Below are 26,091 nucleotides of genomic sequence, written 5' to 3' on the forward strand. Positions count from 1 at the left end.
TGCCTGCTGGCTTTAAGTTAGTTCCTGAACTTTCAGGCAAGGTGAGAGGGTGTGTGTACAGAGGGGGACCTGTGGTGGGAAGGGAGCTTCCTCTCTTCCCAGAGCAGTGCTGAAACCCTCCCTTCCCATTGTCCTCCTCCCAGAGTTCCTGGGCATCTCCTCACACCAGCCTTGGAAGCAACACTCACACCTACTGCTCAGGGTGAGACCAAAGTCCTGCACCACCAGGGCCTCCTCTCCTGCCCCCTGGGTCTGAGAACAACTGCACCACTTAATCACTTACTAACTTTTAGATAATAACAGTACACTGCCACACTATGTTCTGTGTCACATTAGCCAAAACAGAACCAACATTACAATTACACACACAGAGCTCAGTCCACTCACAGCTAAACAAGGCAGAAAAGGTTTTTTCCATTCTTTTTCCCGTTTTTGCCTCTGTAGGCCAGGTCACAGTGTTCTCATTCAGCTTTCTTTGATCTTTAACCAAAAATTTTGTTTGACTTCAGCAGGAATCTGCCCAAGTGAAAAATTCCACAGATTTCCATGGGAGTTATTCCAGCTTGGTCCTGATGTAACTAAGTGGTCTCTGGTGAAACAGGATGAGTTCAGGACCGAGTTGTTCCTTTTATTTCCTACTCTTCATTTTGAATGTGATGCTGGTGTTGCCTTCCAGCCCAGCGAGGTTTTGGGTGGCACAGCTGAAGGTGCAGCAGTGACAAGAGAGGATAAAAGCAGCCTGTGCCGTGGCCAAGCTGCCAGGCTCCCAGCTAGTGTTGTTTCTAAGGTTACTGGAACTGCCTGAGCCTAAAAGAATGTCTTTGTAGCTCTTTTATAAATCCTTTGTGGTGCCTGCAGAACTGGGGGCAGGGAGGAGGTGAAAAGAAGGGGGGAGGGAGGTGGACAGTTCAAATCTGCCCCATCCTGCTAGTTCAGGGAGCAGAGAGGGTTGGGCCTGCCCTTCAGTGTGTGTGGTCACTAAAAGGGGTGAACAAATTCGGGTTTGGTCTAAGGCAGGAGGAATTCTCCAGCTCTTTCTTATTTTGATTCCTGCTCTCTTGCTGCCCCCTCCCAGGCAGTGCCCAGTGTAGGGAACTCTTCCTTTTGTTCTCTGGGATGGAATTACAAGAGGTGTACAAAGCACTGAAATTCTTCTGGGATTCCAGATGTATGGTAGTTTTTAAGAGTTCTGCATCCATTTCGAGCAGCTGCAAACAGCTTCTGTAGCATCTGTATTAGCTGGACAAGAGAACTGCAGCACCTGATGGGTCATTAAAATGATTTCTGAGTAGCCATGTGGGACAGGCTGTGAGAAGTGGAAATAGATGGCTAATAAACTAAGTGCTCTGTTCTTGCAGTGCTTTGTTTTGGTCCTGTTACTGCACTGCCCAGAAAATAGCAATGCAGCACTGTTGGTGTTTGACACTGCCATCAGCACAGTGCAGGGAGCTGTCTGGGATGAGCTACCTTTCAGGAATGTCACAGGTATCATGGGATCATCCCTGCTCTTGCTTAGATTTCATAGAGCATGTTGAACTGCATTTCAGCGGAAAGCTTTCAAAATGGAAATCACAGACAGCAGGAGCTTTAATAGATTAGTTATTACATCCTTTAGAATGGTCTCCTGCTTTGTGCACACAGCCTGTGGCAGGACTGGGGGAGAGTTGGGGGGGGAGCCTTTACAGAGATGGCTGAGCAGCTCACCCAGTGAAAATGGAGACCCTCGAGTCCCTGCCTGGTTCTGTGTACAAGGGACACTGGGAACAGCTTCCCAGCTCTCAGATACTCTCAGCTCACTGTAAAATGGAAATAGCCATACTGGGTTTCCTTCTTAAGGCTTCCAAAAAGTGCTACAGAGGGAAGGAAAACCCCACAAGTGTTGTCATAGTGTATTCATGTAGGCACACAACCCTCTCTTCTTGGGCCTTTTAGGCTCTGCAACTAGTTGGAGGAGTTGCCAAGTACCTGTAGAGTCTCAGAATAGCTGCACCAGGGGCTGCCCTGAGAGCTGACCAGAGCAGCAGGTACAGCACAGGGGGAGGTGCAGGTGGAGGGCTCTCTGGGCACCCTGTTTGTCAGGGACAGATCAGGAGAAAGGCATGAGTTCATGGGTTTTTTGCTTTTTTAAAGGGTTCTGATTCCCTTTGCATTTCTGGTGTTGCTGGAAGGAGTATTTTGAAGATTGTGCTAATCTGTGACATAACACCTTTGAAAAGCAGCCTAATTGCAAGAGTTCTTTGGCTCAGTGGTGAGAGAAACAATGCTCTGTTTCTCTCTCTCCCCTCCCCTCCCCTCACCCCCCCCAGTCCTCTCCCAAATAAAGCTGCCATGCAGGGAAGCACAGAAGCTCCCAGGCTCTCCTGTCAGAAATAGAGCACCAGCTCCAATTTAGAATATCTGCTGACTCCTCCACTCCAGAGTGAAGACTATTTTTGCCCAGTGACTTGCTCTAGACACTGCGAAGCTCGAACGCTCCGAAGCTCTGGCAATTCTAATTGCCGTCTTCTTGTTGGGCTCCTTTATTTCTTTGAAAACCTATATTTAAAACAAGAATAATGACTGCTTGTAAAACCCTTTAGTTCTGGAAGAGATTACAGCGCTAACAATGCACTGTTTATGGCGTTGGGCAAGAGCTAAAGCTGCCATGGGCAGGGACAGCAGCGAGCCGGTGACGCTGCGCGCGGTGCGAGGGCTGGGCTGCGCCGGCCCGGCGGCCCTGCAGGTACGTGGGGAACACCAGCCTGGGCTTTGGGGTCCTGTTTGCTCTCTGTGAACACAGTTCTGAGGGGTAAGAAACTGGGAACCCCCACCCCAGCCTGTGCTGTTCCTGTTGCTTTGTTCTTGTTCCTCTACTCGGTTTCCAGACAGATTTTTATCACAGCAAATGGTGGCCCGTGTGGAGCAGGCTCTGCTTTGGAGCTGGGCTCACACTGTGCTCTAACTTGCTTTTTAGGGATTTTTTTTTTTTTTTTAGGAAATGCTGGAGTCCTTGTTTTTGGCTAGGAGTTCTAGAGATTGATTAGCACTGTGTATGTGTGGTTTAATACTGAAAATGGTTAAATATGGTGGATTGAAACCAGGCAAGGAGGTACTTAAACTGAGATCTAGAAAAGACAGGACAAGGAACCTTACAGACAGAAGGTATGTTTATGCTATATAGTGGTCTCAGGGGGATAAAAGTTGCTCTGAAAATGGTCCTACAAAAATACACTGATCTGGATTGTCCTGTTCCCCTTGGGAGCTGGAGTTGGGAATTGAGGGGGGAGCAGGAGGGAAGGAGGATGAGAACAGAGCACTGTCCTCACTCTTAAGCTGATGGAAGAAGCCTCTTGCAGAGCTATTTACTGGGTTCTGGGCTTGGGGCATGTCTACCAAAAGAGGATATTAAAAAAAGTCTCTGTTGGCTTATTTTCTTCAGCACAGAAAGCAATCCTCTCTGCCTTTACGTTGTGCTTCCCAGAAACATAACTTGTATTTGTTCCCACATGTAACTTGTCACTGTCTTAAAAAGTAACTTAAGAACAGAGTCATCTTCTTATCATCTTGTGAAGCATGTCTGGGCTGGCCATGGAGCAGGGGTGGGTGTCAGTCAAGCCTGGAAGGCTGTTTTTAGAGTGGGTGACTGCCATGCACGGGGAAGGCACATCCTGACCAGGAGCTGCCATCCAGCAGCAGGGCTGTGCACCCAGGGGGGCTGTGGGAGCAGAGGCAGCAGTGCTGTGGCTGTGGCTGGTTTATGGCTGTTCCACCTGGGGGATGTATTTGACTTCCAGTGTAGGTACCTTCCTGTGGGATCTCCTGCCTGCCTGTGGAGCCCATCTCCTTCCTCATTTATGGCCAAGTCCTGCTTGTCAGAGCAGAGCTGAGCAAGGCAGGGGCACGCTGGGCACAGGGGGAGCAGAGCAGGAAGAGCTCCTGCCTTGAGCAGGAATTGTCTGCTCAGTCTCCTGCTGCCCCTGGGAAAATCTGCAGAGGATGAGCCACTGGCCAGGGGTTGGTACCATGAGCCCAGGGCAGAGGGTGCTGTTTGCATGGAGTGTGGTCCAGCTTGAAGCAGATCAGTTGTCAGAGCAGTGCTGAGGGTTTTCTGTGCATGCATCCTCGCTTTGGATGGGGATAGAAGAGGCAGATCTGGCTAAGCCTATCAGGTTTCCACAGCTGTATCCTCCCATCTCTGTCTGTCAGCATATCTGCATGAACAGGCCACGAGGACTGTGGCTCTTTGCTGGGGATTTCCATGGGTCTGGCAGCAGGAGCTCTGACTGGACAACCAGATAGCAGAGATCCTGGATGTGCTAATTGTGTATATGCAGATTAACTCTGTCCTGCAGGCTTCCTTGAGCTAAAACTCCATCACTGTGTTCCAGCTGAAGGTCCCTCCCCAATGTAAACAGCTCTTGGAAAATATTCTCTCCCACTGCCAAGGGTGCAGGTGCCCCTGGCAGCCTTGTTCAGGTGAATCATTCATGGCCTGAGGTCGGCCCCAGGCTCCAGCTCTCCCTCGGGGTCTGCAACTGCTACCTCTGCCTTCCACAGAAGTAGTGACAGCAGCAGTCCTGTCCCAGAGAGCCAGGGGAAGGGAATGCCCCGAGCCTGGCAGCTCCTCTCACCCGCCTGCTGTGAGGGGAGCCAGCGAGGAGGGTGATGTCAGGTGAAACCGTAGCCTGGTTATGCTCACAGCTTAATGCAGGCTGGAAATTTCATGTGAGAGGCTTTCCAGAATGCCCATAAAATCTCCAGGAATTTAATAATGCAACAATTTTTCAGTACCTTCTTCCCCAGGCACCAGAAAACCAGAGCAAAATAACAACTAGCAGGCACAAGATGTTCTTAAGAGCATCTTTACATGCTTTGCTTAGAGCTATCAGTGGGAATTTAAGCACCTTATGTAATGGGCTTTCTCTTCCAGCATCTGCTGCTTCACGGGGAGGATGATTGGAGAGGGAATGTATTGATTTGAGAGGAGGCATTTGGGGCCTTGACAACTGTCCAGCTTTACAGGAAGAGCTGTGGCTACTGGGTCGAGGAGCAGGTCAGGCTGATTTTGCAGAGTGCAGCAGCAGCATTAGCTCCATAGGCTTATCTGCAGGGTGGAATCTTTACCAAAAATAACCCCTCCACTGTGTTAGATACCAGCATTTTTGCCATGTTTCAGGGATTTAAGTTGGACATCAGACAAGATTAAAGACTTGTGTGAACTCTTCACCCAGACTAATTGAGGCTAACCCTTGGATGGCTCCTTGGATGCAGTGGTACTCACTCTGCTCTCTTTAACGTGTCCCATTAAGTGCAGTCTGTGTCTGGTAAGTGGGAGGGCTTTATAGGAAAGTCCTTTTACCTCTTGTAGAGAGGTTTGGGCTTTTTAGCATCACTTCTGCTGAGCAGAAGCTTTACTGTGGTAAGGCTTTAGATTTACTGAGGTGCTGGAGATTGAAAGCATGTTCTGTCTTCTCCTGCTCTTTCTCTCCTAATTAAATCTGACCTTATTATTAGAATACTATCTGAATACTTTGCAGCTTCCTCTGTCAAGGCAAGGTGTGCCCAAGGAGGTGGTGTTGAGCTTGGCTTTAATGCAAGCCTTTAACCTGCATTATTAAAGCTTTTTTTGAGAAGCCTCAGCACCCACTGAAGAAGCAGTAAAGGGTAGTGAAGTAAAGAGAGGTCAGATGGACCCACATTTCTCACCCTCAGTGCTGGGGGTAACCCCTGTGCAAGGACCCAGAATTGCACTGAGGGGCTGGGGCCCACCACATGCCCCCCTGCAATGGACCCTGTCAGGGCCCTTCACGGGGGCCACTCTCCCCCCAGCACAACAGCTGAGCCAGGGCAGCAGCAGAACCTGTTCCCAGAGCCCCCCTGAACTAGTGACCCTCCTCCTGTCACACTGGCTGGGGGCTAGTACAGAGCTAAAGCATTGCAGGCCAATCTTACAGGGATCAGGTTGGCCAGTTTTATATTAAGCCACCACATATGTGCAGCACATGAGTGGCTGTTTAAAGAAAGCCTCTTACTGCCCCTCCCTCCCCCTCGGTGAAGGCTTATTTCTTTTGTCGCGTGTCATGGGGGCTGGCAGCAGGTTCAGAAAGTCTGAGCTCTCCCAGCTCAAGGTCACTGGGATTGTTTAAATATAATCTCCTTTTCTGTACTTTATACTTTCCTACAACTCGCTATTCTGTCTTTATAAAATTAAACTATTGAGCAAAAGAGTAGATTGGAGTTTACCTGTGGGCCCAGGCCCCTCTGTCAGGGTCTGTGTGCTGGGAGTGCAGAGCTGGGGGGGCTCTGCTGCTCAGCTGGACCATCCAGGCCACACACTGAGCTGAGAGCACAGAGCAGTGAGCTCAGGCTGTGGAGCCCCCCTCAGAGACTGTGTCCTGCAAATGGATGGACAAAGGGAAAAGTCCCTGACACTTGGAAGAGCTCAATAGTTTGGTGTCTTTTAAAAATTGTTTTCAGGTGTTTTCTCTGCAATGAGGAAGGCTTGAATCCTTGATCCAGCTGGAAGGCTGGTTCATGCCACAGAACAGGCATTGGAGAAAGCAGATCCCCAATGGTCCTGCCACCAGTCCCACCCCAGCTGGCCCTGCATTCCAGCTGCCACTGGCAGTGGGGGGAAAGCTCTGCTTTCCTGAGGAAACCTCAGGTTTCTTCCACTTAACCAACTGACTCACTGACAGCCCTAATAAGTTACTGGTTACATGTGTGGCAGGAAAGCTTGGGAGGTGAGAGGATCCTGGGTGACAGGGCTGGGGAGCTCCTGCTGGGATCTGGGATGAGGCTGCTGCCTAGAACAAGGGCTGTGTAGCCAGGGTTGTTTTCTTAATGGGGTGAGGAAATGTTTCAAGATAATTCAAAAATTACATCACTGTAATCGCGCTTACTCCGAGACTGTGACAGCATGAAATGGGATAAATGTTTTTGTGAGACACTGTTTTCCCTTACACTTAACAGGGCACCATTGGCTTCCCTGCTCAGAGCCAGGGGCACCTGGGGTGGGGTAAAGAGCTGTCTCCATGTTGCACTAAACCTCGGCCCACCTTTGTCCTGGTCCCTTTTCCTGTAGCCAAGGGCCTGCCCCCTGCGTGGCAGGACAAAGCTGCTGCTGTGAGAATCCAGGGAGAGGAATTCAGGGGATGCTGGGGAAAGGACAGACTGTAGGAAGGACTTGGGGCAGTTCTGTTGTTCCCAGCCCAGCTCTCTGGGGCTCTGTGTGGGCAAACCTGTGCTGCCTTCGTGCTGCAGTGTTGGAGCTGTGCAAACCCATCCCGGGTGCAACTCTGAGCATCCAGACCCCTGGGATGTTGTCCTTTGGAGTGTGATATCAGAGCAAGTTCCCAGGAGATAGATTTTGCACTGTGTTTTTACTGGAGTCTTTGAGCTTCCTGCATTTTATCCAAGTGGAAATCATTCAGGAATGGGCTTTTTGGGGGCAGTCTTACTCTTGCATTGCGATGCTGCAGGTGTGCAGAAAAATGAGTGATAATACCCAGCATCAGCTGGGATGTCTGTGCTTTTGTTATTCTGCAAAGATTAATTATGGAAAAAAATCGATCCAAACTTCATTGAACTCTGGCTGTGCTCTGGCCCTGCTTTGTGCTTGCTGCTCATTTAAATTCCTGGGCTCTCCTTGAGTCAGCTGTGCTTTGTGTTTCATCTGGCTCAGGGCATGTGACAGAAGATGCAGGATGTGTTTCTTAGATTTCTGCCCTTTCTTAATTTACTCTTTTTCTTTGCTCCATGCCACAGTTACTAAAAATGGAAACTCTGTGATTACTCTCTGTGTTACCACCTACAAAGCTCCTAAGGCTGGGGCTGTTCAGCACTGTCACAGCTCAAAGTCCTGCGTCAGCTCTCAAAAGCACAAGTCTGGATTAAGAAAGATGCAATTGTTAAAGGACATTCAGCACATTCACATTTGCTTTGGAGTCGGAAGTGAGGTTTAAGGACTAGAGGATTTCCAGCATTCTGTTTCTCCAGGAACTGAGACACAGTTTTGAGTTTCCCCTTCAAATAAAAGTTCAAACCCTTTTATATAGCTTGATTCCAGGAGCTGAAGCTTTAGAAAAGAGGCCAAATATTGTGAAATTTGTGATCTCATTGTGAGAGTAGGCAACAGGGAGGTTTGTTTAGGCAGAACTTTCAGGGAAATTCCTGGGTATCTGGGCTAAATATCCTGGTTTTGTTTATTAACCACAATTGCTGCAGACTTACACTGGAAACATTTGAATGGGGGAAGAGAGAGAGACACAGCTCAGTTCTGTGTCAGGAAATACCAGATCGTTTTGTGCTTTCCAGGCTCTTGTATCTTTTGTGTCTGCCTGATCTGAACCTTATCTCTGTGGGGGTTTGGTGTATTAAGACATAGTAGGAGTTCTGCACAAATCTCTCTCCAGGCAGGATATGGGTAAGGCTGGTTCTCTGATGGAGGAAAAATGCATGAGGAGGAGGAGGTCGCTATCTCTGTCAAAACATTTCTTTTGTGTTCAAGAAAAGAAGTAATTTTCCTCACTGTTTCTGCTTTTCACTTCACTACTAAAAAGCCAAACATCTTTCTCTGACCTTTTTTCAGGTTTCAGGCCTGTTTTGTTTCTGACTGCTATTTTTAAGGAAAAAGTTGTTTCATTGGTAGCTTTGCAAAAGTACTGAGTGAAAGCTTTCCAGTAGGGGAGAAGACTATTTCAATCACCTCTAAAACTGACTTAAATACCAGTCAGTGCCCAGCCCCAGTGCTGCAGAGCACACTCACACATGGGGCAGGGGGCAGGGAGCAGCTGTTGGCCACTGCTGGATCTGTTAAGAGAGGGGCACTACCAAACTGAGTAAATCATGAGTCAGACCAGGCAGTGAGACAGGGCACTATTCAAAGTATGCCAGAACAACAGGTGACAGTCCTATTTAGATATGGACAGTAAAAAAAGGTGCCTGTTTTTTCTGCAGAGGATACCAGAGGAGCTGACCTTGGATGCCTTACTAGAAATGAATGAGTCAAAGGTGAAGGAAACAATGAAGAGGTGTGGTGCCAGAGATGAGGAGTGCTCCAGGCTCAACGGGGCACTGAGCTGCCTACGGAAGGTGACAGAATCAGGTACAGACTGTCTTGTTCTCACATGGAATTGGGGTCTTGGCAACCCAGGCCCATCCTGCTCCCTTTCATGTGAGAATCTGCAAACCCTCCAGACAGTGTCTGTGGTATATTCTGTAACCACTGTCAGTTTGCAGCTCTTGCATGTCCATGAAGGTGCACTGATCAAACACAGCTAGAGGCCTGAGCTGGATTTGGTTTTGACATGAAGTCAAATAAATAAATGGAAATAAATGTATGAGGAAATATCCTCTCCTACTCAATAGACTTTTTTCCCCTCTCTATTCAGAGTTGTGTCTAATGCTCCGGTTCGTCCTCCATCAGTCAGTCCACATCCTTCACCTAACAAATACAACCAGATTGTATGTGATCCCCTCCCCTCATATTGCCAGCTCAGAGAGAAGCCCTGTCACCTTCCCCAGGCACTTCCAAAGGCACTGTTAAATCTGTTTGTACAGGAGCCTCTCCTAGCAGACTGGTACTAACATGCATTACATCTTTCTTTGTAGCAATTATCAATCTGTCACTGAAAGGTGATGTTTCCTGTTGGTATTATGACAGTTCATTCATTTGCAAGTCATAAAGATTAGTTAATGGAAAAGTCAGCAAACAGCTCAGTTTCATATTTCCTTTTTTCTAATCTTTCTTGTCCCAGGCTGTCAAATATTTCCCATCCACACTGTGTCAAACCAGCCATTGCTCAGAAGTCATGGCATTCACTTAGACAGAAATGGCACTTTTAAAAATGCAGGTATATGTCTCTCAGAAGCCAAACTCAGGCCCTGTGCTGAGATTTACCAGGCTGGGCCTCGCTGAAGGCCGTGGGATCTCCATCCCCATGGAACAGGCCCTGCACAGGGGCACCTCAGAGCCCAGGGCAGCCCCGTGTGGGTGTGGAGGTGCTGCCCGTGCCAGGCACTGACTCTGCTCTCTGCTCAGGTGGGGAGCTGAAGGACGACGTGCTGGTGACCCCGCCCGAGGCGCGCCGGGACAGCGGCTCCTGCCCGGACCCCGCGGCCCTGCCCGTGCCCAGGGCCAGCCCCCGGCCCCGCTGTGGGTCCGTGTCCACGGCCCCCCCCGCAGACCCTCTGCAGAGCCTCGGCCCCTCCGTGTACACAGAGACCCTCCTGGAGCCCCTGGTGCCCCCGGCCCAGGGCAGGCTGGCACCCAGGACTCACAGCATCACCATCACCCCCCCGGCCACCCCGCAGGCCAAGCGGCGCCACAAGCTGAAGCCACCACGGACTCCTCCCCCCCCTTGCCGGAAGGTTTTCCAGCTGCTGCCCAACTTCCCGACCCTCACGAGGAGCAAGTCCCACGAATCACAGCTGGGAAACAGGATAGATGAAGTTCCTCCAATAAAGTAAGTTCTTTCCCGGACTGGAGCTGGAGCTCTCCCCACCAAACTGTGCCACGTGTAGGCAGGACAGTGCTGGCACTGCAGCAGCTTCAGGAGCCTGTGCAAAACCAGGGCTGTTTGCAAACCTGACAGCAAATGCTGCAGGCAGCAGTTTCTGTTCTAGCCCAGTGTGAATCCTGTCACAGGAATATAGTGGCTAAAAAAAAATATCTCTTTTTCTTTCTAGGTTTGGTAAGAGACTCTTCTGGGGGTGTCTGCAGTGCCTTGCTGAGAGAGAAGAACCTGTGCTTGTCAGCTCCCTGTTGGTCATCCCTGTGCAGCCTCTGGAGGGTCTCCACAGGCCCTCCTATCCCAGAGCTTCTGTTAACTGAGCAGGAGCTTGGCCTGCTGCAGAACTGCAGGGCTTTTACTTTTTTGTACCTGATGTTTTTTCAGATGACAACAGCAAGGAAAAGGAATAGTGATGTTTCAAGGGTTAAAGGGAGGGGTTTGGGTGTAAGTGCTTGTCTCTACCTCAGACAGCTGGTACTGATGCCTTTTGGTACTAGAAATGTCATATCTAACCATTTGGTGTCTTTGGATATTCACTGCCCAGTGTCTCTGCAATGAAATTAGACAGTTATGTGCAGCCTTCTGAGAAAGCTTCAGCAAGTGCTGGAATGTGGAATATTCCCCTGGTGCTGAGGAGTCTGTTCAGGTGGTTAATGTCTGACAGGACCAGGGCTGTGTTTTTATCCAGTGCCATGCCCATGCTATTGGGAGTTTCAGCTACTCTGAGGGGTGTGTGTCCCAGACACAACCTGTAACCTTGGAACCTAATGGAGAGACATTGGAGCAGCTTGGAAAGGGTGCAAAAGCATCAAAGCATTAAAAAAAGTATAAAAGTCCAAATAAGGACAGTATAGCACTACACATATATCCAATGCCCCTTAAAACAAAAACCCCAGGAATTACTTTCAGGAATGGAAGATTATAAAATGAAAATGCCAGCAGCAATCTGAGCATTTCCCTGTGGAGAGTGACATAATTTGTGCAATAAATGAAAAAAGCATTAGAATAAATTCAGACAGAAATGAAGGATTTCAGTGCTTTTCTGCATGCAGTCATATTGGCTGGGTTAAAATCTCTGCTGTGGGCTGGTGAGTCCCAGTCAATCCCAAGCTGGTTTATATTCATTAGAACTTTTCAGTGAGGATTTATCCATTTTACCCCATGTTAACAGCCATCCTAAGCTGTGTTGGGATCCATTTGGATGGTTGTGCATTTGGATGGCCACACTAGACCAGCAATATTCCCTGCAAAAGCAGCTAACCATTGCAGCCCAAGAGGCTGAAGACCACAGACACCTTTAAAACTTCACTGGACTAATGATAAAAAAGAATCTGGTGCCATCTAGGGTCAAGTGAGAGACTGGCTCTGTGTAAGCACCAACAGCCCTGGCTGCGCTGACACTTGCAGATTTGAGTTTAGTCCAGATTTGGAATATTTAGATAGATTTAGTTCAGGAAATATGCCAGAATCTGAGTATTTGAGAGTTTTCAGAAAGTTATGTGCTCTAACCACTGGAGTGCTGGATTGGCCTTTTGAAGTCTAGGTCTCCCTTTCTGCACTTACCAGCTCACTAAGTGAGCTCACATATACATTTTTATCCTGGGTCATGCTGACCCCGTCTAGAAAACTGAGATAATTTTCAGTGAAAAAGAACATTCTGAAATCTGGTGACACTGCAGGAAAACTGGCTGATGGTATTTGTGGTAAACCAATTGGAAGTAAACCAGTTAGGAATAAGGTCTGACTTTCCACTTTAAGAATGGCTTAGACCTGATCAGATGGACTTCTGTAATCCCTAAATGTAAACCATCACAATTTATCAAATCAATGGAAACCAGTGCAAGGGCAGGAGCTGCAGCAGCTCTGCAGCAACAGCCTGGGCTGTGGTGCTGACACTCTGGGCTGCTGGGGCTGACTGTGGCAGTGACCATTTGGTTTCTGTCCACACTGGTGAGCAGGTGTGGGCAATGCTTCCCTAAACCCTCCTTTTGTTCCCCACCAGAGCTCTCCCAGGGATCCCCTCAGACGGTACGAAGAGACTTTGGCCTGGCAGTGACACACAGGTGAGCAGCACAGGGACAGCCCAGGGGGACACAGGGACACACAGGTGAGCAGCACAGGGACAGCCCAGGGGGACACAGGGACACACAGGTGAGCAGCACAGGGACAGCCCAGGGGGACACGGCTCTCAGGGGGGTTTGGATCAGCCCAGCCAGGGCTCTGCACCAACCACCCCCTGCCCCTTTCACAAAGAGCTCAAGTACAGCCTGTAACTACCCATAAAGGTTCATTTTCCCTTAGGCACCAGTTAACACCAGTTTCTCCCCTTGTCTCTACTCAGGTTTTCTACAAAGTCCTGGCTGTCTCAGATCTGCCAGGTCTGTCAGAAGAGCATGATGTTCGGGGTGAAGTGTAAGTACTGCAGGTGAGCACGCAGGGATGGTCACAACAGCCTGGAATTGGATTCATTACAACCTGCAGTAACACAGCTCTTGGTGGGACGCACTCTTGGCAGTGGCACCATTTCTCAGTCCTTCTGACCTAGCAAAGGGATGCTTTGGGACAACTCACACTTCAGGTTGTCAGCCTGACACATGAATGAACCAAATTTATTTCCCTGCCACAGACTTCCTACCTCATCCTGGGCAAATCTTGCAGTGGGAGCTGGATCCCTAAATAACAGCCAGGATTTTAATTTTTGCTTCTCTCTCTGGGTTGTTAGTCCAGAGCACTGAGATTTTAGTGCTTCACTGTTGCTGGATGAGAGTCAGTGAAAGTAGCTATATTAAAAATAAATCAGATGCTAAGAAATGTATATGGCCTTCATGAGTCTAATGACACACATAATAGGATTCTCCATATGAATGCTGCTGCTTTGGGGCCTGGGCATTCCAGAACTCCCTCTGAGATTAGCATAAGAATTGCAAATTAAGGGTAGGCTTCCTCATATTGGGGAAGAACAAGTCCTTATTTAACATGTAATGGTTCTCTTTCAGATTAAAATGTCACAACAAATGTACTAAAGAGGCACCTGCTTGTAGAATATCCTTCCTTCCCAGTAAGTAATTTTCTACAAATTCTTGGCATTTCAATGTAATTGATGGTATAGCAAGAATAAGAACTCTGATTTAACCTGTTTTTCTCCCTTCTTCAACCTGTTTTCAGTAGCAAAAATAAGAAGAACAGAGTCTGTCCCCTCTGATATCAATAATCCAGTAGACAGACCCACAGAACCACAGTTTGGAACTCTCCCCAAAGCACTAACTAAAAAGGTACGTGGTGGCAGCAGGATCTTGGTGGTTGGAGCCAAAATGGCACCTTGAGCTTTCACGTTGCAGGAGGCTCTGCTGTGTGACATTTTCTCTGTGTAAAACATGGCTTGTGCTCAGCTGCAGGTGCTTACTCAGAAAAACAATGCCATGATCAAGGCTGGGAACAACTTCCCTCTCTCTGTTGTCCAGCAAACACTGAGGGCAATTCGTCCTTTTTACTGTTTTCTCACCAGTGATTTTCCTTGCTTTACAGGAGCATCCACCAGCAATAAACCACCTGGACTCCAGCAGTAATCCTTCCTCTACAACCTCATCTACTCCATCTTCCCCAGCACCTTTCCAGTCTTCCAACCCTCCCAGTGCAACACCTCCCCCCAACCCCTCTCCCATGGGCCAGAGGGACGGGCGCTTTAACTTCCCAGGTAAACTCCTCTCTTTAGGAGACCTGTCCAGAGCAGGAAGGCCTCTCTGCAAGTAGAGGCTGACCAGGGAGTTGAAGGTTTCTGAGTACATGGTTGTGCCCTAAGCAAGGTGTGAAGGTGTATTTTGTTACCTGATAAAAGGACATGGTCTGTTCTTACAAGTTTTTAAAGGGTATCAGCAAAAGACCTTTGTAGGAAACAGATTACTGAGGAATGTTGGCACCTTTCTTAAATGATTTGATCTTTCTCTTTTATCCTTTTTGGAAAAGGACTAAAATAAAATGATATTCTTTCTCCTGCCTTTCCCCTTGTGTTGTACAATGCATGCTGCCTGCTGTGTGTGCTCACCAGGGGCTTTAAATCAGGAGCTGGGTGATGGCAGGAGCAGGCTGTAAAAATGAGAACTGCAGTGAAGGACTTTACCAGGCCATTCCAAAATATAAGCCACAGTCAACATCCACTGTTAAACCATTGACACAGATGTCTGGTGGAGAAGAGTTTACCCTCCATACCTTATGGATTAAGAGCCCCAATGTGCAGCTTTTACCAGAACTGAGAGGGGCAAGAATTTCTGACAAGGGCAAAGATTTACATACTGAGAATAAATGTAACTCCTTTGATGTGGAACTGAAGTCAGATGCTGCTCAGTAGCTGCTACATCTGGCCTTCAACACTGCTGAATTTTGCATCAGGTTCTGAACTGTGAGTGCAAGTTGCTGTTTGAGCCTGCTCAAAAGGAGCAGGAACAGAACCAGTTTAGTGTAAGGATTCCACTGCAGCTACTTTGTATTGGGACAAACTACTCAGAAATTTAAAAACTGAAATAAAAATAAAAAATGCAGATGGCTCATGAGCTTCAGCTTCTGGGGGGCACCTCTGCAAAGCTGACATGAGAGAGCACTGCAGCAGTCCCAGGCAGCACGTGGGCCTGCCTTGGACATTCCTGGGCTCTACATTTGCTTCTGCCACTGGGGGTCTGAATGTGCCGTTTGCCCCCCGGACTGTGACTGGTAACACCTTGTGTTTGATACCTGTCCTCTGTCAGGGGCCTCCCAATGCATGTGCTGGAATTCCCCCTCAGCAGGCTGATAATCTACTAATCTGTTCCCAGCAGTGAGCTGGGACTAATTCATGGAATGCACTTGGGGCACTCACTGATGATCCTCTAACTTGTTTGTGTTGTTTTGTTTTTTTCTCCTGGTATTTTTTTTTGCGGTTCTTTTACAAAACCCCAATTAATTAAAAAGCTGCCTACTACCTTCAGCATAGACAACAGTTTATCTTCCCAGGTGAGTTGATTGTTTTAATTCTACTAACCAACTTCTACTGCCAAAACACAACCTGTTTGTAAACCTCTGCATGCTGCCAAAGAACAATAATCCTGCTTTAAAAAAAACATGCCTAAACCAATTCAGACTTTCTCTTATCTCAGTGTATACTTGGGCCTCTCTCTCCCCTGAGCCAGGGCATTAATGTGATTTATGTACTGAGATGAAACTTTGAATATTCAGCTGTACAACATTAGCTTCCTGCTATGGCTTCTATCCACATCCATGTTCCTCCTTTAAAAAGACTCACTTTTAGGGTTCTGTGCCTCGCCAGGGAAGAGGACTGGGCCAACATGGATAGGAGACATGAGCATAGTTTTAAATGAATAGAAGTATAAAATCACTTTGTCTGTAATTGAGTTTATAATTCCTGAATAAGAAGGAAATAATTGGTATTGCAATGTTAAAACTTGCAATCTATGAGATTGAAGTGTAAAAGATGTATCATCACTGTTTCTGCTTTCACAGAAATTCCCAGTCCTGCACAAACAGCACAACCTCCAGAAACTGCTGCAGACACTAAGTAAGTAGAGTTTGAAATCCTCTTGTTTGCACAGTGTTTACCTGATAATCCTCAGCTCGGTCCAGAAATGCTGTGTTAGGGCCAAAACTGGTCTTAACATCTGAGAACTCACAAGATAATTTTAGTCAGCAAGGGTGATGCTGGTACCCCCAGCTTTATAAAGCTGAGTATGACACTTAACTCTATATGGGGCACTAAGGAGTCCAAGCCTTTAATACCTGGTTATGGGGGGTGTGCAGTCCCCAGGTCAGAAGGGTGGGATCAACAGAAGTTGGAGTTTTATAACTCAAGGGGCAAGGCCCACTGGGCTGCAGCAAACAGCTCTTTCAGGATGGGAAGTGCAGGGCATGGAAAAGCTGGCAGCCTGCATTGCCAGCTCTCACAGGGCTGCTCCACTGCAGGGCTTTCAGGAGCAGGAATGGGAGTATCCATTCCTGGAACACACTGTAATAACAGAGCCACTGCCAAATCAATTCCTGCCCCTTAATCATTGAGAATCACTTCAGACTCTGTCCCTTGTTTGCTAGAGTGAGAGTCCTTCTCTGTTATGTGGAGCAGGAATTGCATTTTTGTCTGACCTACTATAACTCTGCCAGGATCTGTTCTCTGCTGGCTTCTTCCCCCTCCCCTAATAGCAATGCGGCCCCCTCAGTTTTCCACCTCAGGTGGATTTCAAATGTTATTTTCTCTTGCAGCACTGCCCAGCCAGGCCCGGGCGGAGCTGGACGGGAGGCAGAGGTGGGTTTGCGGGTTGGCCCCGAATGTCTCTCGGAGCAGCTGCTGGGCTGCTCTGGCCCCCCGTGGCACTCTGAGCACACCTTTCCCTTCCCTTGCTGTGAACAGGTGGAAGAACCAGAGACAAATAAATCGGAGCCCGAGGATGACGAGGACGAGGTGGAGGATTTGCCGAACCGGCGGCCGCACCTGCAGGGGATGATCTACCGCAAACCCAGCCAGACCAGCGTGTACCTGCAGGAGTGGGACATCCCCTTCGAGCAGGTCCAGCTGGGGGACCCCATCGGCCAGGGCCGCTGGGGGAAGGTCTACAAGGGCAAGTGGCACGGGGAGGTGGCCATCAGGCTGCTGGAGATCGACGGCAACAACCAGGATCATCTCAAGCTCTTTAAAAAGGAGGTGATGAACTACAGACAGACCCGGCACGAGAACGTGGTGCTGTTCATGGGAGCCTGCATGAACCCCCCTCACTTAGCAATCATTACCAGGTAAGGACAGCGTCTTACTATTATTTTTAAAATATAAATATCATATATAGCTAGCTAATTTTTTTTAATGTGCAAAAATTTCCTGTAGCTTCTGCAAAGGAAGGACACTGCACTCCTTTGTGAGGGACCCCAAGATATCCCTGGACATTAACAAAACCAGGCAGATAGCACAGGAGATCATCAAGGTAAGGGCTCATTATGCCAATGGAGCCACCGGGCCAGAGGTTGGGGGCTGCACTCTGAGCTGGGAGCTGCTCCCTTACACCTTCCTGCACAAGTCCCACAAGTGCCCTGTCCCCAGCTAATCCTTTACACTGCAGGTACGAGAGGGAGTTTGTATTAGAAACAAAGTGTGCTTGGCAATAATACCAACCCCTCCAACATTTCCATCTCTGCTGTATTTCCCAGGGCATGGGGTATCTCCACGCAAAGGGCATCGTACATAAGGACCTGAAATCCAAGAATGTTTTCTATGACAATGGCAAAGTTGTGATCACCGACTTTGGATTATTTGGAATTTCGGGTGTGGTTCAGGAAGGAAGGTGAGCAGAGGTTTCACTGCTTGGTTCAGCTTTAGAATGACAAATGATGATCAAATAGGGGAACGGTTCCTGCAGTACCTGGTACCGAGAAGAGTCAGGTGCTTTAGTGCACACTCAGGTTGCACTCTGCACTTTTGCTTTGTTTTCTTTTTGAGCAGATTTCTTCCTACAGTTCCAGCAGCACAGAGCTAGAAAGTTATGGATGGATTAAGACTCAGAGCACAGAACAAACAAAACTTTAAGCCCAGGAGTGGGCTGGAGAGTCGGGCTGACGTGCTTATTTGTTAACATGGCAAGAAAATGAGAAACAAATAGTCAGCAAAAACATTTGAGTAAATAAAGTCAAAGCATCAGGTGAAGCACAGATACGACCTACACACCAGTGTTTCAGTACTGCTGCTTTCTTTTGGACTCAGGAGGGAGAATGAACTGAAGCTGCCTCATGACTGGTTGTGCTACCTGGCCCCCGAGATCGTCCGTGAGATGGCCCCAGGGAAAGATGAAGACAAGCTGCCTTTCTCCAAAGCTGCAGATATCTATGCCTTTGGGTAAGGAGGGAACACCCAAGAGTATCACGAGAGCTTGCTAAGTGAGATTTGTTACAGGCCTGAGCCTTCCAGTCAGGGATCCCCTTCTCCCAGGCTGGGGATTCCAGCTGGGATGCATTTTCCTCAGTACTGCAACAGTCATGGTGGGAGGAGTTTGCTGCACAGCTTTGTGCACCTTCCATAGCTCAGCTGGAGAAGCTGGAGCAGTGTCAGGGTTTGGTGTGTTCCCCTGGGGCAGGCAGAGGCCTGATGTGTGTGTTGGCCTTGCAGGACGGTGTGGTACGAGCTGCAGGCCCGGGAGTGGCCGTTCAGGACCCAGCCTGCCCAGGCACTCATCTGGCAGATTGGCAGCGGTGAGGGCGTCAGGCAGCTCCTGGCAACCGTCAGTCTGGGCAAGGAAGTCAACGTAAGTACCCCAGGGCAGGAGTCCTTCCATACAGCTGTCTCTCAGGAAGAGGGGAGCTGCTTCAAGAGATTTATTTCACTCATAACTCTAAAGATAAAGGGCAGGAAAGAGCACAGATGAGAATGGCAGACCAGGTTAGAGGCTAAGCCTATGCTTCCAGCTGTTGTGCAGAAGTGGACATTCCCCAACACCAGGAAACTGTTGGGTTGTAAGGGTGTCCAGGCCCTATATTGAGCAGTCAGTGTCTGCCTGGGCTCACACACGTCTCAGTGCTCAGCTTTCTGGTCTGCACAGCTGGCCTGTGAGCCAAGTGAGGTAACGAGCCCCAAATGTCCTCTGCAGGAAATCCTCTCGGCGTGCTGGGCCTTCGACCTGAGCGAGCGGCCCAGCTTCACTGTCCTCATGGATATGCTTGAAAAACTGCCAAAACTGAACCGCCGGCTCTCCCACCCGGGGCACTTCTGGAAGTCTGCTGAGTGAGTACCTGCTGCTGTTCCCAGCAGTTATGTCACTCCATGAAAATGACCGTTTCTGAGCTTTTTTTGCCTTCTTGGGGGCTGTCAGACCAGACAGGAGGGGAACACTGTGCTCTTCTGCTTCTCTGGCTCTGGGAAATGATGCAGTTAAGCCACCTCAGTCAGTTCATTGCCTGCTTCGCCATATTCACCCCCCTCCAGCAGATCCAAACTGATCCAGCTGTTTGGTGTCAGAGAGTATCCACCAACAGCAGGGGAAGGGCCCTGAAGACACGTGTCCCTCTCCTCTGACAGATCCTTTCACAGAGTGCACTAACCCCTGCTCCAGCCTGGTCAAAGCTTTGCAATATGTAGTTCTCAAGAGCTTGCTTTAAATAACTGAAAACTAACTCTCATGGTGACTTTTTCCCTTCCCTCCCATATTTCTTTGTAGGTTGTAGCTACTGGTGCAATAACGGGCTCCACCTTGCATGCTTCCATGTGTCGTATCCTAACCAGCAACTTGGACAATCACCTTCCATTAAAAAAGCAAAAACAAACCACGAAATTAACCCATGGACATAATCAACACTTTATCCAAGTCCTCCTTTCTGCCTTTGCTTGGTGTGGGCTGTTTGCTTCAATAACCACTCCTGTCTGCGAGACCTTCCTGCCTAACACCGCGGCCTCCTCTCCCTCTGGAGCGTTCCAGGAGCCTGTGACTCCCCTGGGAAGGTGCAGGGACCTGCCCTGCCTGACCAGGTGCCCGTGCCAGCCAGGCTGGGTGTCCTGCCCGGCGGGTCAGGGCTGCCCTCACTGCTGCCACCGGGGCGTGTCCTGCGGGTCCCGGTTCCGCTGAGGCTGCGCCGTGTCCTCAGCGCTGGGGCTTTGTGGCTGAAGGTGACAGGGACATTGTCGTGGCACAGCCAGGACTGAACCTCCACTCGAAAACCAGCAGGAGGTGAGGGCCAGGGGGGCAGCACTGCAGCCAGGGCCAGTTCTTGAGTGGAAAGGATGGTCCTTGCTCCACTTGGAGCAGCTGACGGTCCTTAGCCCACTGGGAGCAGGCCATGGGCAGTGTCCAGAACAGGCCCGTGGGGCTCAGCTGGGATCAGCTACAATGCTGTGTAAAAGAGGAGGAAAGCCCTTCAGCTCCTCCTCCCCTCGCAGATGTAGTGCTTGGAATGTTATGGTTTGCTTCTGTTTACATCCCCTGGTCAGCAGAACGACTCTCGCGGGGGCTTGGCAGAGTCACAGGTACCACAGCAAACACGTGCCTTTCAGAAAAGGTCTTTTTTCACTGCTTTGGAGGGGACAGGAGAGGGGCAGAGGAGAACATGCACTAAGAGCCAGCAGGGTTTCTGCTGTCTGAGGACAAACACCCACATCCACTCCCTGAGTCTCCTCCGTGCTCAGGCCGTGCTCTGCAGCCACCCCCGTGGGGAAGGCTCTGAGCTGGAAGTGCTTCTGGCTCTGTCAACAGCGCAAGAGCAAGGGGAGAGACACCTTTATGCACCTTTATAGAGGAGCAAAGGGGTTTAGGTTTGTTCTGTTGGGCTTTTTTAACCTATTCATGTACCTTGTCAAACCCCCCCTTTCTCTTACAAAGAGAATTCTGTCAGTTTTTGATTCCCTTCTACTTCAAGGGAACCAAGTGTTCCCTGAAAACCAGTGTCAGGCTTCCCCCCACTATGGGTACCTGGGAAAACCTCCTGTTCCTCCTGCTTGAGCAAATCAGATTGTCTGTGTGTTTCTTCCCACTGATGGGGTTCACATGAATAACTTCATGTGTTTGCTGCTTAATTACTTGAGCCTCTTTTGGGTGGTACGAGAGCAGAACCGAACCTATTTCAGCTCCTTGGATAGGGCTGTAGCTTTAAGAAGAATTATCAGTAACACTTTCCCCCCTCCCTTCTCCTCTCCCTCCCCACTCTCTGCAGCATTAACAGTAGCAAAGTTGTCCTGCGTTTTGAAAGATTTGGCTTGGGGATCCTGGAGCCGAGTAACCCAAAGCTGTAGCCCGGTGTCCTTGTGACCTGTTTCTGCTCCCACACGGCACCAGAAACCCTCAGTGGCTCCTCCGTGCCGAGGCTGGTGCAGCCCCTCTGAAGACCATCAGCTCAGCCCCGTGTCCTGCCTGAGCACCAGCAGTTATTTAAACAATGTTTACATGATACTTTTGTGTGAACTATATTTTTTTAAACATAATAAACAGTGAATCAAGTTTAACTACAGCCATTCTCAAATAGCACTGAGATAGAAGAAGAGTTTCTGGTTCCTCCTTGTGTCTGTGGTCAGTAGGAGCCAGGCTCTGCCTTGGGAGCTGTGGGTTCCCTGAGCTGTGGGACAGTTGCTGCAGAACAGCGACGTGGCTCCTACGAGGCACTGCCTCCCAGAGGGGGGTTTCCTTCATGGAGGTAAAGCCCGGCCTGCTGCACTGGGACCTGCCCAAAGCAGGCACTGAGCCCCGAGGTCTGTTTGAGCAGGGCTGGTCCAGCTCTGGGTCACCCTGAACTCAGCACAGATGTCCTGCTGCAGGAGTGCCTGCTGGGGGGGCTGGCTCAGTTAGTGACAAGTGCTCTTCTCCACAGAACTCACACTAAAACCTGCTCCTTCTCATACAATCCCAGAGGAATTGAGACTTGCTGGCCTTTAAAAATAAACCCATGACACATCACAGCTCTGCACAGGGGGCAAATTCTTCTTTTGAAATTTAGGCACAAGTTCCAGTCCCCTAAAGTTGTGGCATTTCTGGAAACATAACACTGTCCTTCCAGCCCCATCACTGTTGCAGCTGTAGAAGAAAAGACATTTTCCAGAGCTGCAGGGTGACATGGGACCCCAAAGAGAATTGAATCAGATAATAGGACTCACTGTCAGAATCATCTTATAAGCTCTTGGACAAAGAAACAGGGCATCAAGTGGATCTGTCACATCCCTGATCACCCACAAGCCTCTGGGAAGATGGAGAGGTAGAATGGGCTGTTGAAGACTATGTTAAGAGCACTAGGTCATGGGACATGGAAGCATTGGGAGGCAAATTTAGCTGAAGCCACTTGGCTGGTCAACACCAGGGGATCTGCCAACCACCCTGGTCCTGCCCAAACGAAACCTCTACACACTGTGGGAGGAGAGAAGGTCCCCATCCTACACATGGGGAAGTGGCTGGGGAAGTCAGTGTGGGTTTCTCCTCCCATGGGGAAAGGCAAACTCATCATGGGATTGTCTTTGCTCAGGGACCAGAGTGTACCTGGCAAGAGAGACAGGAAAAGGGAAAAGCTGGCCCTAAAAATGCATTAAGTCAGGCCTTGATGCACCGAGCTTGTTAAGAGCTTCAGAGTCATTGCACATACACAGTGTTGCCACCACCTACCATCAGTCCCATTTAAACCTGCAAGCTCTTTGTGAAAAATACAGGACTCCAGCAGTTGTTTTGGGTAAAAAACTTAAGAACAACAGAAATCTTGCAACCAGGAAGGGTCTGGAGGCCCCACCTCAGTCCTACAGCTCAGACTTGTTTCAAAGGTTTGTTTTAAGACCAAAAAATCACCTCCCCCCTTCAGTGCACAGTGTGGGGGTTATGGAGCCAGCAGCCAGTGACCACATTGAGGTGATTCATCATCCTCTTGCCAATTAACTGCAGTCTCTCTTACCAGAGGCTCCCTCGTGCTTCCCATCCATGTTCCTCAGCTTCTGTGGGAGGACCCCCAGTACCCCACAACCCTTGTCTGTTCTTGTCTGTGCAGCCCTGGCTTTGCTGAGACAGGTCCTTAGGGCTCCCTGGGACTCACCAGGTTTCATTTCTCCAACTGCAGCAGCTCATTACACCCCCCAGGTCCCCTTCCCCACCATCACAAGGATTTCACCTGAAGCTTGAGGAGGGAGGCTCTAAAATCCTGTGGGCAACCAAAGTGCCAGCCCTCTGTTCGGCTGCCTTGTGTGGGGAACTAAGTGGCACAAAACCTGAGTTCTGTTGAGCAGAGACCTTCACTCCTGTGTGTCAGCTGTAGCCTCTTCCAAGTGTTTTGACAGAGACTTTTGAAATGTGTCTTGGACATAAAAGAGAAATGGGTTTGGCATGGCCAGGTGTGGCCTTGCAGTCCTCTCTGCTCCCCTTCCTCTCCCCTGGTAAAGGCAAATCAAGCCCCTCCTGGCACAGCAGGTTCACCTGCACCCTCGGGCTCTGCAGGACTCGCTACTGTTTGTTTTCTCTCAGTAATCGTGTCAGCAGCTTTAAGCAGAAGTTGTTTTCCCACAAGTGCTGCTTAAATTACAGCAGCACAGCACAAACCCAAAGCAGGGAGTGCTGCCTCTCGGCTGGAACCCCCCATGGGCTTCCTACAGCCTGTCCCTTTGCAGCCCCTGGGCTCAGTCTGTGTCCCCGAGAGCTGGGACACCCGGGATGTTCCAGCTGGGAACTCAGCGTGTGCTCAGGTTCTGTCTGAGAGGCCGGGCTGGGGAAGCACATCCAGCACTGGGTGTGCAGCCAGATTGAAACAAAGAATTAAAAAACCCAACAGACTGTCACCATTTGTCCTTCCTGCAACTGCCCTCATGTGCAGTTCAAACCCTGGCTGTGAGGACCCTTCCTGCCCCTCTGTGCCCCAGGTCAGTGTGCTGGACACTGGGACATGTCCCACCGAGCTGGGAACATGCCCTGCTGCAGTCCTGGGCACGGGGGGTTGTTCAAAACCTGCCTCTAACAGAATTTGGCATTCTAATCTGACCTGACCTGGGAACTCCCATAAATTGCCCTTTAACACCAAGCCCAGCCTCTGGTCCCAGTGCAGCCCAGAGGACAGAGCAGTTCCTGTCTCTGGGGTTATTTTTGTGTCAATCAGTGGTACTGGGCTGAGCCACCACAGGGCCTGGGGGGTCGGGGCTCTGCTGTCCCTCAGCAAACCAAGCCAGTCCCTGGGTTGTGTTCATGTCACACGTCCTGTCCCCTCCTGCTGGAGCTGTGACAATGCTGCTACAGGAGCCACACGTCAGTAGTGAATGTAAATGGTCTGTAACATGGTGAACATGGACACGTTTTCTTTTCAAATGTGATGTAAACTTTGTACAGTACAGATTTTTTTTTATATTTTCTATGAACTGAGTGTCTTCCAGAATTGCTATTAAATTAACTACAAATTGTTAGGATTAACAACAGTTTCTGTATTAGTTTATGCAACCAGCAAAAAAAAAAAAAAGAAAAAAACCCTAAGAGTGCACTCTATGCTACTGGAATTCTGGATATGTAGGAATCTTTTCAGTGAATAAATCTTTGCTCTGGATAAAGTGAGCGTTACTGAGTCGTGGTTTGACCTTTCCCTGCCCATCTCCTTGCAGCTGAAGTAGAAGAGGAGCAGATTCTCACAGTAACCCCCCGACACCGAGCTCCTTCACCCTCTGCTCCTGCCCTGCAGCAGAAGGGGATTCCCGGCATTTCCCGTTCCCTTTGCCACCCCAGAGAGCCCAAGAGACACCAGGAGACACTGAGGCCACTTTAAGAGATGTTGAGTCCATTTGCAATTATCAAAGTTTTCCCTCCCAGATATGATGAGCCACATTATTAAATGGTTAACGAAGCTGCCATTTAGTTTTCCTGAAGCACTGAACTATTTGAGCAGCTGCCCCACACGCACTGGAGGCCATTCTGGGACCCCCAGCACCTTCCCCCTCCTTTGCACAAGGTTCTGTTCCCACCTTCCCACCTGCAGAGTGGGGCAAAGCTCTGCCAGTCAGACCCTGCTCTGCACTGGAAGTGCCATTGCTGAGTGTTAATTAATCCCGGGAATGTTCTGCTGCTTCCAAAGGCTTTGCGTGGGAATAACGATGGCATTGTGCTGTCCTGCCAGGAATGGCCTGAGGCATCATAAAAGCACTACTTTACATGTCATCCATCTTATCTACATCTCTCATATGCAACCAATAAAAAGCTTAAGATAAATTAAACTTTGTTGTCTTTCATAAAGAATAATTTAGTTCTCAATTAAAATTGAAGGGCAGAGGTGTTGGATTTAAAAATTCAAAATACACAAACTCCCATCCCCAAGCACGAAGGTTCTGCCCCAGCTGTGACCCGGAGCAGTTTGATGTTCACTGGCCCATGGCTGTACCCCAGGACTGCCCTGGGTTATCCAAAGCACCAACAGAGCAAGGCCCCTCCACTGAGAGAGCCCCTGGAACCGGGAACACGAGCAGCCAACACCCACAGCCCAAGGGAGAACAACTGCAGCACCCACGGCCCAAGAGAGACCAACTCCACCAAACGGGACCATCCAGCCTCTGCCAGCTGCACTGTAATGCTCAAGGGCATTTTAAACCTTCCAACCAGACCTGCTGGGTGCTCAACACACCAAACACCTCAGAAATGGGGGTTCACTCAAAGGAGGCACCAAATAACCCACAAAGCTCAGGCTTCAAACAAACTGACTGGAGTAGAATCCAAGAAAGGCAGACACAACACATCCCAGCCTCCTCCTCAGAGGTCAGCCTGCTCCTCTCACCCGAGGCAGCAGCTCCAGCCCTCTCCTCTCAGCCCAGCCCTGGCTCCCAGCAGGGTAACTGGGGCAGGGGAGACTCCCTCCCACCCAGAGCAGAACCCCTTTGCACATGGACAATATAACACAGCATTGCCAGGAAAAACAACACTAAAAAAAGCCTTTCACCTACCTGACCTTTTCCTGCCTCCCGGGTCCCACAGCTCACCAGCCTTGCACCTTATCCCAGCACAGCCATTTTCTGCCAGGCTCTGTCCCACAGAACCTGTCCCACCTACCCCTCATCAGCCCTCAGCTCTCCCTTATGAGCTTCACCTGTCCCTCATCAGCCCTCAGCTCTCCCTTATGAGCTTCACCTGTCCCTCATCAGCCCTCAGCTCTCCCTTATGAG

At 49.4% G+C, this 26,091-nt stretch overlaps 1 protein-coding gene across 3 annotated transcripts in view; it reads left to right on the forward strand.

Moving 5' to 3' along the window:
• KSR1 (kinase suppressor of ras 1) overlaps positions 1-24,495 on the forward strand; it is a 54,319-nt gene extending 29,824 nt beyond the window's left edge. Inside the window, exons 3-20 of one of the 3 annotated variants that reach the window (XM_017821625.1) lie at positions 8,938-9,085; positions 10,022-10,445; positions 10,669-10,673; positions 12,496-12,556; positions 12,835-12,918; positions 13,490-13,551; positions 13,659-13,765; positions 14,019-14,187; positions 15,435-15,476; positions 15,984-16,038; positions 16,734-16,776; positions 16,882-17,261; positions 17,350-17,446; positions 17,670-17,803; positions 18,220-18,351; positions 18,622-18,757; positions 19,100-19,233; positions 21,153-24,495. In XM_017821625.1, the coding sequence (XP_017677114.1) occupies positions 8,977-9,085; positions 10,022-10,445; positions 10,669-10,673; positions 12,496-12,556; positions 12,835-12,918; positions 13,490-13,551; positions 13,659-13,765; positions 14,019-14,187; positions 15,435-15,476; positions 15,984-16,038; positions 16,734-16,776; positions 16,882-17,261; positions 17,350-17,446; positions 17,670-17,803; positions 18,220-18,351; positions 18,622-18,757; positions 19,100-19,233; positions 21,153-21,231 (2,253 nt within the window). In that variant the 5' untranslated portion in view covers positions 8,938-8,976 and the 3' untranslated portion in view covers positions 21,232-24,495. Of the gene's footprint in view, positions 1-8,937; positions 9,086-10,021; positions 10,446-10,668; positions 10,674-12,495; positions 12,557-12,834; positions 12,919-13,489; positions 13,552-13,658; positions 13,766-14,018; positions 14,188-15,434; positions 15,477-15,983; positions 16,039-16,733; positions 16,777-16,881; positions 17,262-17,349; positions 17,447-17,669; positions 17,804-18,219; positions 18,352-18,621; positions 18,758-19,099; positions 19,238-21,152 lie in introns of those variants that run through there. The other 2 variants (XM_017821627.1, XM_017821626.1) reach the window with 2 other exon arrangements.
• The last annotated feature ends 1,596 nt before the right edge of the window (positions 24,496-26,091 follow it).

This window comes from Lepidothrix coronata, unplaced genomic scaffold (genome assembly GCF_001604755.1).
Source record: "Lepidothrix coronata isolate B3197 unplaced genomic scaffold, Lepidothrix_coronata-1.0 Scaffold91, whole genome shotgun sequence".
NCBI classification, from domain to species: domain Eukaryota; kingdom Metazoa; phylum Chordata; class Aves; order Passeriformes; family Pipridae; genus Lepidothrix; species Lepidothrix coronata.